The sequence below is a fragment of the Pan troglodytes genome, chromosome 2 (genome assembly GCF_028858775.2).
Source record: "Pan troglodytes isolate AG18354 chromosome 2, NHGRI_mPanTro3-v2.0_pri, whole genome shotgun sequence".
Taxonomy (NCBI): Eukaryota; Metazoa; Chordata; class Mammalia; order Primates; family Hominidae; genus Pan; species Pan troglodytes.
Genome location: NC_086015.1, coordinates 186,045,172 through 186,057,304, shown reverse-complemented (window position 1 = coordinate 186,057,304; position 12,133 = coordinate 186,045,172). Strand labels below are relative to the sequence as shown.

General features: G+C 36.6%; 1 protein-coding gene across 8 annotated transcripts in view; it reads right to left on the bottom strand.

The window, feature by feature from the left end:
* ATP11B (ATPase phospholipid transporting 11B (putative)) overlaps nucleotides 1-12,133 on the bottom strand; it is a 125,232-nt gene that overhangs the window by 38,097 nt on the left and 75,002 nt on the right. For all 8 annotated transcript variants that reach the window (XR_010155398.1, XM_003310129.7, XM_016942344.4 and 5 more), the window contains 5 exons: nucleotides 11,460-11,533; nucleotides 11,281-11,384; nucleotides 8,086-8,267; nucleotides 6,608-6,811; nucleotides 981-1,134 (listed from right to left, as the gene is read on the bottom strand). Coding sequence is in view for 7 of the 8 variants with exons in the window: in XM_003310129.7 (XP_003310177.3) it covers nucleotides 981-1,134; nucleotides 6,608-6,811; nucleotides 8,086-8,267; nucleotides 11,281-11,384; nucleotides 11,460-11,533 (718 nt within the window). In the remaining variant the exon portion in view is untranslated. The remainder of the gene's footprint in view (nucleotides 1-980; nucleotides 1,135-6,607; nucleotides 6,812-8,085; nucleotides 8,268-11,280; nucleotides 11,385-11,459; nucleotides 11,534-12,133) is intronic.

Below are 12,133 nucleotides of genomic sequence, written 5' to 3'. Positions count from 1 at the left end.
TATAGCTTAAATATTTAGAAGGCTTAATAGTAATTGTGTAAAAAATGACTACTTAATTGAACTGTTAGGCAAAATTTTTTAAGAAATTATTTTTTCATTTGATATGAAAGAAATAATTGTTTCCTCTTGTAGTAAAATTTTAAGACTTTAAAAAAATCAATCAAGATTAAATTCAATGAACTCAAAAGAAATGTTTCTTTGGAATTCTTGAATGTACTTTTATAAAGAACCTGGGTATTTGCTCTGTTTGGTCTCCAGTTTTAGTCTCCATAGACTGGGGTACATGAATTGTCATAATATCAGTACTGTAACAAAATTCCAGGAAGCCCAAAAACTTAGACGTTTAGTTTATTAGACCTATATGGGAAATAATCAGTATTTAGATGTGCACTGCAAAGGATATTTGTGAAAAATAGTCTAAGATCTCAAATTCCAAATTTAGAATTATAAAAAATGTTTATATAGGCTTTCACTTGAATCACATAGGTAGCTGAAATTTAAATATTTCCTATATATAAGCTTTACATTACAAGTTAATTGGCTTTTCAACTTTTTATACTAAAGCTCTATTTATCACTTTATAGCTAAAAGTAACTAAGAATTATCACTTCATGAGAATGTAAGAATAAACGGAGATCAACAGAACCATCTGAAGGTGCAAATAATTGATGTCTCCTAGGCTCCTTCACTCGCTAAGTAGCTAACTTGCGAAACATTAGTTATCACAGTTTAATTTCTGCAAGATCACAAACTGCTACTCATCACAGGTTTTCTGGGTCACTATGAATAGTTGAAACTCACTCTGAAAATTCCAAAAGTCTGATGTACATGATTAAAATTTACAACATGAGATGTGACTGACTCCTAGCAAAATGTATATATTGCACATCACCAAATGGAACTATGTAAGGCATTAACTTTAAATAATATGTTTATATCTAAATAGCTTTATGGGGCTTTTTTATAACATATATACATACTTTTGCTTTCTGCAGTGGAGCCATACGACAGCATAATACAGCTGAACAATTTCTGCAAACTTCCATAAATAGTTTTTCATGCTCCCTGAGTGCAAGAGATAGGCTGGTCCCATCCACTACCAGCCCATGCTGAATCACATGATCCTCTGTAATTCTAAAAGAGAAAATAATTATATTCTCTGTAAGATACTTTGAAGCCATATTATTTACACTCATATAGAACAACACATTCTTACTGAAAGATGGATCTTTTACCCACAGCCCTTACTGTTACAAGACTGTTATGTCAGGAAACAAACTGTTTTACTACCTTAAATTTAAAATTAAGCAGAATTGAGTCACTGATGAGTAAAACAGATAATATTCAATTTTTCTTTCTTTCTCTTTTTTTTGAAACAGGGTCTTGCTCTGTCACCCAGGCTGGAGTATAGTGGCTCACTGTAGCCTTGACCTCCTGGGCTTAAGTGATTCTCTTGCTTCAGCTTCCTATCTTGGACTATAGGCATGAGCCACTATGACTGGCTAATTTTTGTTATTTTAGTAGAGATGGGGTTTCACTATGTTGCCCAGGCTGGTCTCAAATTCCTGACCTCAAGCGATCTGCCTGTCTCAGCCTCTCAAAGTGCTGGGATTACAGGTGTGAGCCGCTGTGCCCAGCCTAATATTCAATTTTACAATGAACTGATATATAGATACAGTAATTATATTTTCTAAAATGTGAATTGTAATACATAATCTGAGGATATTCTCCCAAATTAGATGAAAAGTCTTACAAAAATCGAAACATTATTTAAACATTCAGCAAATCCTAATTAAAAAAAAACTCTGAAATCAAGATGTTCAGGAAAACCCATGAGCAAGATTCACGATATGCATAACAAGCAAGGAAAAGAATGAAGGAACAGCACTGTCTTGCAATAGGAAACCGATGATGGATTGTAATGCCAGATATTACTATGGTAGAACATGGATAACACCTCACATGTGGGCATATGCTACGTAGGTGCTACTCCAAGTACAGTCTCACTGCTGGAAAGTGGGCAAACTATTTGTTGCCAGGAAGAGATAAGGAGCCTACACCAGAATGTAAATCAACAAAATCACTAAGCACACTATTTTATTAAACTGCTTCCCCCCACAATTCTCCTTTGGTAATAATACTTTCTTGAAGAAGGAAGTATACCTAGATTTACATTTTGATGTAAGCTCCTTTATGTCGCTGAAAGCCAGTACTCAGTGCAGCACTGTGCTATATACACCACAAGAAAATACCGAAGGTTCACAGAATATCAGACTCTGCTGAGAACTATCCCTCCACTTAAAAATAAGAAGTGAGAAGACTATTAAATGAGCACGCTATAAAAGCTAAACATATATTGATAGATTTTAGTCTTATAAGAAACTTTCGTAAGTTAAAGCAATGTCTTTCATAGTATGCCTAATCACTGTTGTGTTGTACTGTAGCTGTAAGTGGTAAGCAATTCACTTTATACCATAAAGTTTTATAAAATGTATTTTTCTCATTATTACTAACTCTCCAATATCTGAAATCAACACCTATATAGACAATTTTTCTTCCCTATTGGCCAAACTTTATTTGGCAACTTGTGCTGCCTCCAATGTCTTCAGCCTGTCCAAAGCACTACCTGAGGAACAGGCCTCAGAAATGCTAGCAGTCAAGAGTGGGACAGAGCAGATCAGTTTTCCTAGGAAAAGTTCCCAAGGCACATGAAATTAGGTTTTCCTCTGGACAGGCTTCATGAATCACATTATGATCTTACAATCCATGGGATAATATTTAAGAAATATGGAAAAGCACCTACATCTCTGGCACGTAGGTAGCATTTACTCATCTCTGTAGCCCTCATGCATCACTACTCTTCATACCCTGTCCCATCTATACCACTCCCTGGCCATACTTTATAATTATTTCCTTGAATATGCCCTCCTCTCTCTCAGCTCTGGGAATCTGCATGCACTGCCCCCTTTGCTGCCTTTATTTTTCTGACACAGCAACTCACTCTGTCACCCAGGCTGGAGCGCAGTGGTGTGATCACAACTCACCACAGCCTTAACCTCCCTGATTCAATACATCCTCCCACCTCAGCCTCCCAAGACGCTGGGACTGCAGGTATGTGTCACCACACACGTCTAATTTTTGTATTGTTTGTAGAGACGGGGTTTCACTATGTTGCCCAGGCTGGTCTTGAACTTCTAGACTCAAGTGATCTGCCTTCCTTGGCCTCCCAAAGTGCTGGGATTATTGGCCACTGTGCCTGTAAATCAGGATTATGAACCACTGTGCCCAGCCTCCCGTTTGCTTCTTAGTGTCACTCTCTGTCCAGTGAACATTTCGCCCCACAGGAGGCAACACAGTCATTGGTTGTTCAGAGCTCTCCCTGGTACCCCTGGTCTAGGCTAGGCTTCTCTCTTCTGTCCTTCCAGAGCTTCCGTTCTTGCCTCAGATACAGTTCTGTAGGGATAGGACTATGACAGTGTATTTACTTTTCTGTTTTCCCTACACACTGTAAGTATCCAAGGCATAAACAACACACCTTATGTCTCTGTTCCAAATGCCTAGACAGGTGACAATATATCTTTGTGAAGGAATGGATATATATACTAAAGCTTTCAAAGGCATGAAATTCTTTGTGCGACAGATTTTTATCAAGATTTAGGATACTTCCTGAAAGTCTGTGAATGAATGGGCCTATTGACTTCTATGGTTATCTCATAAAATGTATTCCATCAAAAGATATCTCTAAAATATAACATAAATTTCACATAGAAAGTGCTATGGTTTGAATGTCGAATCCCTTCCAAAATTAATGTGGAAAGTTAACCCCCATTGTTATGAAGTGGGGCCTTTTCGGAAGTGATTAAGTCATAATGGCTTTGCCTTCATGAATGGATTAATGCCCTGATAAAAGAGGCTTCAGAGATTTGCCCTCTCTTGCCTTTCGTCCCTTCCACCATGTGTGGACACAGTAATCCTCCCTTCAGAAGGATGCAGCAATAAGGCACCATTTTGGAACAGCGAGCAGCCCTCACTATACAACTTGCTGGTGCCTTGATCTTCAACTTCCCAGCCTCCAGAACTGTGAAAAATAAATTTCTGTTCTTTATAAATTACCTAGTCTCAGGTATTTTGTTACAGCAGCACAAACAGACTAAGACGGCAAGCCTAAAATTCACTTTAAGAGTGTACTCTACGTTTTATAATACAGCTTTTGTACAAAAAAGAAAACAAATACTAATGATTAGCATATTCATTAAAACCACCTATATACAGAAGACTTAAAGAAAATAGCCTAAATTACAAATAATAATCTTCTGATGACTTTATTAACCACTGCATAAGCTTTACAATTTTCAGTATTTTTCAAGTAGACATTTATTATTTTTATAATCAGAAAAATATTTTTTAAAATTATTTTTATTTTTTAGGCAAGAGCACAGTTCACTGTAGCCTTGAACTTCTGGGCTCAAGTGATCCTCTTGTCTCAGCTTTCGGAGTAACTGGGACTACAGGTACACACCCCCACACCTGGATAATTTTTAAATTTCTTGTGGGGACAGGGTCTCATTACATTGACCAGGCTGATCTCAAACTCCTGGGCTCAAGCGATCCACCTCAGCTTCCCAGGGTGTTGGGATTACAGGCATGAGCTACTGTGCCCAGCCAGAAAAAAATATTTAAATAAAGTAAATGATTCTGAGCAATTAATTTCTGTGTTTTAGAGAGTTCATGATATTGCAGTATTTAAACGTTTAAATAGCCACAATGTTGTTGACACTGTCCCCAAATTGTAGTATAATTACCTAAATTAATTGTCTTTTTGCACTCAAAGATCCAGTGTGACCCTATTTAAGAGATATTTTAAGAAGACCCTATATGGGCCGGGTGCGGTGGCTCACACCTATAATCCCAGCACTTTGGGAGGCCAAGGCAGGCAGATCACCTGAGGTCAGGTGTTCGAGACCAGCCTGACCAATGCAGAGAAACCCTGTCTTTACTAAAAATACAAAATTAGCTGGGCACGGTGGTGCATGCCTGTAATCCCAGCTATGCAGGAGGCTGAGGCAGGAGAATCACTTGAACCCGGAAGGCGGAGGTTGTGGTGAACCGAGTGCGTCATTGCACTCCAGCCTGGGCAACAAGAGTGAAACTCTGTCTCAGAAAACAAACAAACAACAACAACAACAAAACAACAACAACAAAAAATCCCCTGCATGGTCTTTTTAAAATATCTCTTAAATAGGTTTTAAAAAGATGAAATCCAGACTTGGTATCGCATAAACGCCTGCATAAAAAATATACATATACAACACTGAATGTATATTAACAACTATGGTATTGTCTCTTGGTATTTATTTTTCTGGATTAGTATCACAAGACAGCAAACAACAGAAACCTGCAGGAGACCTAATATGCTTACATACAAGCAGCTCTGATGCTCAAATGAAGCCCTTCCTAGTTTACTGTGAAAAATTAGACTGTGTTAAATGGGGCATCATTTGCCCCCATACAGGGCAAAAATTTGATATGCCTATAAAAGATAGATTTACAAAAAAGACAGAATTTAGAGTATAAATTCTTATGAAATAATCTTGAACAATTAAATGCAGCTTAATTTCCCAGTTTGGTCATGCAAACTAGATCAGGGGTTGGCAAATGTTTTCTGTTACGGGCCAGAGAGTAAATATTTCAATTTTAGGTTTTGTGGGCCAAGAGGCAAAATTGAGGATATAGGTAGTTACAGAATGAGAGGAAAAAATCTTAACAAAATTTTCACTAAGTTAAAAATGTAGTAATCATTGAGTATAATTTTTTAAATAAGAGAGGTTTACTAATGAGAAGAATGAAAATACTTCTTTTGGGCAAGGGATAGTACTTTGTTTAATTGGGGTTCAAAGTTAACATTGCAAATGTTCATCTGTTAATGTCCATCTGTAATGAGATTTTTACATTTCAATACGATAGAACTGTATGTAATGAGATTTATAATTCATCTTTGAAAATGTCTTTTCAAACAGGTAGCACAGCTAACATATCAATGCATAATAAACAATGCTTTGCCATCTAACTCAAAAATAAAATAATCCCCTATCCACAGTGCTTCAAAAAAAAGCGTAATGTTAAAAGTCCACTTTTCTTTTCTTGTTTTGACATGATGGCCATATACTAATAAAAAACAGTAAAATGTTGCAACATGGTGCTATGCATGGCACTCCAAACACTATCACTTTATATGTATCTCACTGTGATTTGTAGAGTATCAAACAGCAGTGTAAAGCTGAAGAGAGAGTATTTTGTAAAGTCTCTGCTGCAACTACTCAATTCTGGTGCTGTAGTGTAAAAGCACTCATTGGTAATATGTAAACAAATGAATGTGATTGTGTTCCAATCAAACTTTATAGACACTGGAATTTGAACTTCATATACTTTTCACTTCATGAAATATTCTTCTTCTTTGGATTTCTTTTCATCTATCAAAAAATGTAAAAACTACTTTTAGCTGATAGGCTGTAAAAAACAGGCAGTGACAGTGGGCTATATCATCGGGCCCAGGGAACCATAGTTTGCTAACCCCTGAAAGGTATGATACAGGTTCCTATATTCTCACCTTCTGGCAAGCTGCCTCAATTGTTCAGCACATTCACTGTCTGATTTCTGGTTTATAAGTTCAAGGATGTTCATGGTTCTATGAAAATGGCCACATGATAAACTCACACTAACAGCTGTTTCATGTTTATCCCCAGTAAGTACCCATACTTTGATACCAGCCATTCTCAATGCTTCAATAGTTTCTCGAACTTTATCTTGTAGTCTGAAAAGAACAGAAACAAATTAGTAGTAGAGAATACTTTTATGACTGTATTTTAAGTTAAACTACATAGTATATTTAAGGATAATTCTAAACTCTTTGACTTGACCTAGGAATGTTATTATACAATATAGCAATATAACTGGAATTTTCTCTCATTAGGAAGGAAACATGAATAAACAGATTGGTGATTGTCTGGTTAACACAAAATCAACCAATGAAAATCTACAATTTCATATTTTAAGAATGTATCTTCAAAGTTGCTATTCATAGGATGAAACTATGTGCTCTTCATAAACTCCTGTTTTATTACGAAGTCTTACATTTCAAACAAGAAGATTTTTCTCTTTTTGTTTTGATTTAAAAAAATATCTCAAACCACTCATATAGTTAAAAAATCAGACTGTAGAAAATAAAGGTCTAGCTAACTTTAGGTGAGTCTCAGAAATCTCGTAAGGACAACCAAAAAGTAAATGAAAACATAGATTTTAAAAATATGCAAACACCCTTAGGTCTAGGTGGTGGAGGCAAACATAACAACAGACTTAATCTGCAGAATTCAATCTCAGAATTCAGCTAAATTTAAGAAACTGTGAAACAGACATTGAGATAGGTTCTGGGAACAAAGACAAAGAATAAATGGACTTCAAGGATTTCACAGGTTAACAGAGGAGAAGTCTTTAAACAAATAATTATAATATAGTGCCACAAAGACAACAACAGAACTACCTACAATGAGACTTCACAAAGAAGAGAATTTTTAATCCTCTTAGGTGTCAGGAAAGGTCTTACTGGACTGGAGCTAATATCTAAGCTATACTTTATGAATAGGTAGTCACAGAGGGATGGTGAAGGGAAGAATCACCCAGGCAGAAGGCCAACATAGGCACAAAACAGAATAGTTTTAGCTACAGGTGGCATGCAGAGACAGTTTGGTATTGTTGAAACATAAAGCGGAAGGAGACAGTGGTAGGAGGGAAGGCTGGAGAATTAAGCAGGTGCTTCAAGTGTTTGCATGACATGCTGAGGAGTATTCTAAAGATTCAAGCCTATAAGAAAAAACTATAGAGAGCTAGTTTCTTTCATCCATTTCAGGTATCTAGCTAGAACAAAAATTGTACATACTGACCGGGAAAAATTAAGGCTTTAGTTCTCTACTTTGATCTTAAATATATCATGGGATGTTAGTAAAGAGAATTTATGTCACATATTAGAATACTTGGTTACAAAAATTCCTATGAGAGAAAAATAATATTTTTTAATTATCTGATACTTACCTGTCTTCTACTGCTGTGGCTCCAAGTAATATCAGGTCTTTCTCTATGAACTGGAAAACAGCTGCCAATTTCTCTTCCCGCTGCTGCAAGGCAGTCCTGGCTTCAAATATGCGTTTATCTATTTCCTCATACTCTTTTGATGTAAATTTTCTATATGCTATACACAGAGTTCTTAGCCCTTTCTAAAACAAACAAATAAAAATTAAAGACAAAAACTGAACACAAACAACAAACAGAAAATCAAGAAGTCACTATCAAAATACACTGAAGACCTAGTACCAAAAGTCAATCACAAATCATTTAAAAAGTACTATCACCTAGTGACAGGAAATAAATAATGTCACAAAGCTCTACTGATCTGAGTTATGGGACACATATACCTCTTTCAACTTCTGATGTTTTCTTAAGAAGTTGCTCAAAATAGGCTGGGTGCGGTGGCTCACACCTGTAATCCCAGCACTCTGGGAGGCCAAGGCAGGCGGATCATGAGGTCAGGAGATCGAGACCATCCTGGCTAACATGGTGAAACCCAGTCTCTACTAAAAATACAAAAAATTGGGCGGGCATAGTGGCGGGCACCTGTAGTCCCAGCTACTCAGGAAGCTGAGGCAGGAGAACGGCGTGAACCCGGGAGGTGGAGCTTGCAGTGAGCCGAAATAGCATCACTGCACTCCAGCCTGGAGCGAGACTCTGTCTCAAAAAAAAAAAAAAGTTGCTCAAAATAATTAAGGTCACTGAATTGTAGAATATTAGAGCCTAGAATAGATCATAAAGACTATCCTATTAGTGGTTTTTAAACTGTGTTACATGGAAAGCCAGAAAGTTCTTAATACCTTCAAGACTGTCGAGAGAGAGACAGCTGCAGGTTCTTACCTTCCTGTTTTAACTTACAATTCCATTTTTTACCTACTTTGTACAATTTTCTAAAGCAAAGGAGACCATAATTTCCTAAAGATTCATTGCATGACAAAATTTACCTTTCAAATAAGTCAATAAAATGGCCATTATAAAAAATACTTTTTAGATTTACCAAATAAATGATTTTAAGTAATATATCTTCACCAGTGAATTGGAATCAGAATTGATTATCTGGTTCTACTAGGCCCAAAGTTTTCTTATAGTATTCATCTCTGAAAGTTGATATCTAAATCTAAAGATTTATAAAAGTTCCTTTTCTTGCTACATGCATTTTCCTCAAGAAAACCAATAATAAATATTCTTTTTTATTTTTAGAGACAGGGTCTTGCTCTGTTGCTCAGGCTGGAGTGCAGTGGTGTGATCTTGGCTTACTATAGCCTTGAACTCCTGGGCTCAAGTGATCCTGCTGCCTCAGCCTCCTGAGTAGCTAGGTCTACAGACATGTGCCACCACGCTTGGCTATGTTTTATTTTTTTGTAGAGATGGGGTCTTGCTACATTGCCCAGGCTGGTCTCAAACTCCTGGCCACAAGTGATACTGCCTCAGCATCCCAAAGTGCTGGGATTACAGGCATGAGCCACTGTGCTGAGCCCCATAATAAATATCCTAATAACAACTTGGAAAGTGTAGACTTAAAAATACTATATAACATTATTTAGCAGATTTCTTTTTTTTTTTTTTTTCAGACGGAGTCTTGCTCTGTTGCCCAGGCTGGAGTGCAGTGGTGCGATCTTGGCTCACTGCAAGCTCCACCTCCTATGTTCAAGTGATTCTCCTGCCTCAGCCTCCCGAGTAGCTGGGACTACTGGTGGGGTTTCATCCTGTTAGCCAGGATGGTCTCAATCTCCTGACCTCGTGATCTGCTAGCCTCGGCCTCCCAAAGTGCTGGGATTACAGGCATGAGCCACCGCGCCCAGCCCTATTTAGCAGATTTCTAAATATTGCCATTCCCTGACTTATAAAGGACCCATACCTATAAATGTGCTTCTTTTAATTAATAGTTAAAAAACCATCTGTTATTAATATATGAATTAATTCATTCTATAACAAATACTTACTGAGCACAAACTATGTGCCAGCATTATTTTAAATATTAAAATGGTGATAAGGTAGAACAATGTCTTTGTTCTCACAGATGTTACGATGTGGTGGGTAAACTGGAACATAAACAATTAGGAAACAAATAATGGGAAAAAAATCATAAACTGTTAAAGAAGGCAGATGAGCAGAGGTGAGTGTGGAGCATACATTTACAGAAATGCAAAAATGAGAGATCATGAAGTTCTAAGACTGAGAGAGAACTGCATAATAATTTTGCCATTTACATGAATGATGGCTCTTTGTTTTAACAAGATTCCCCTATATTTTTAAATTTTGTAAATGAGAGATATAATTCACCTCTTCAAACAGTACAAATCAGTGTTATATCACATATTCACAGAGTTGTGCAATTATCACCACTATCTAAATCCACAATATCTCATTGCTCCCACGAGGACTCTCCTTTTTCCCCTTCCTCCAGCCCCTGGCAATCATTAATGAGCTTTCTCTGTGAATTTGCCTATTCTGGATATTTCATATAAATGTAGTATTAATATAAGGCCTTTTTTGACTGCCTCTTTCACTCAGCACACTCTTTTCAAGATTCGTCCATGTTGTAGCATATATTGGTACTTCATTCCTCTTAACAGCCGACTGATATTCCATTATATGGATATACCACATTTTGCCTATCCACTCGTTAGCTGGACATTTGGGGTTTTCCATTTTTGTGGCTATTGGAAATAATGCTGCTTATGAACATTTCGTGTATAAGTTTTTTTGTGGACATGTTTTCAGCTGTCTTGGGTGTACACCCAGGAGTAGAACTGCTGTGTCATATAGTAACTCAATGTTTACCTTTTGAGGAACTTAGCCAAATTATTTTTCAATGTGGCTGTACCATTTATAATCTTACCAGCAATATGTGTATAAGGGTTCCAGTTTCTCCACATCATTAGGATTCCCCTATGTTTGTTTAATAAACACTCTTCTAAAATAGCGTAGTTTGAGTAGACCTTGTAACCAGAAATGCCCCGACTGTAGAGTAGTAGGTTTGAAGAGAAGATATATTTTTGCTTGCGTTAAAAGTCAGTTTTCACAAAAGGAATGTGGAGCCAACACACAGTGTAACACAACTGCAGAATGTCCATAATTTTTGATAAATTATAAGAAAGTCCAAAATATTTCATAAATATATCTTTTAGAGTTTTTTAAATCATAGAAATTTGCACTCACCAAAGCAAATTCATCTACATGAATTCTGGTTTTTTCTATTTCTCCACCTATACATTTAGGGAGAATTGATGACTCAGCTCCTTTAGCAAATAATAACTTCTCACCTAGAGACAAAAAAATGAGTTATCAGACTCTTAATATTACATAAATAAAAATTCATGAAAGTTTAGATTGGTTACCTGAAGGTGCCTGAACAATTACACTCATTCTCCTACGATCTGAATCAAATTCCAGAATATGAAGCAGTTTGTACCTAAACAAAAGAAAGTAAGAAAGACAAAAACTTTACTTTTTAAAAAATAATATTAAGTGACTATATGGAAATAATCCATATATAAGATAAAATGGCTAATTGAGAACAAGAATTAATCCCATTTTCAAGATGATAGGTTACATGTCATTAATAACAAAACAGGGAAGAAACAGAAGAGACTGACATTGAGTAATTACCAAATGCCATGTATTTTACATACCTTATGTCATTTAATATCCATGAGAAGCCAAGAAAGTAGGTCTTATCTCATTTTTATAGATGAGGACTATTAACCTCAGAAAGATTAAGTAATTTGCCTAAAGTCAGGTAAGCTTGTGAGTGGCAGAGCAAGAACTGGAATCCAGATCTGCCCAGCTCCATGTTTTTCTGACTAAAAAAGGTAACTGATTCTCAACGCTTTTTTCTGTCCTAATACACCTGACAAACACAACACACATTAATATCAAAGGCTCATTATAGCAGTGACTGTGAACCTGGGTGTGTGTGTGCGGGGGTCCATTCCCTCGTGCCTCTCTAGGGAGCTGTAAAAGAATTTGTGTGGCTACATGAGGTGTGGCTTAAAGTCTTCCAGATGAATCT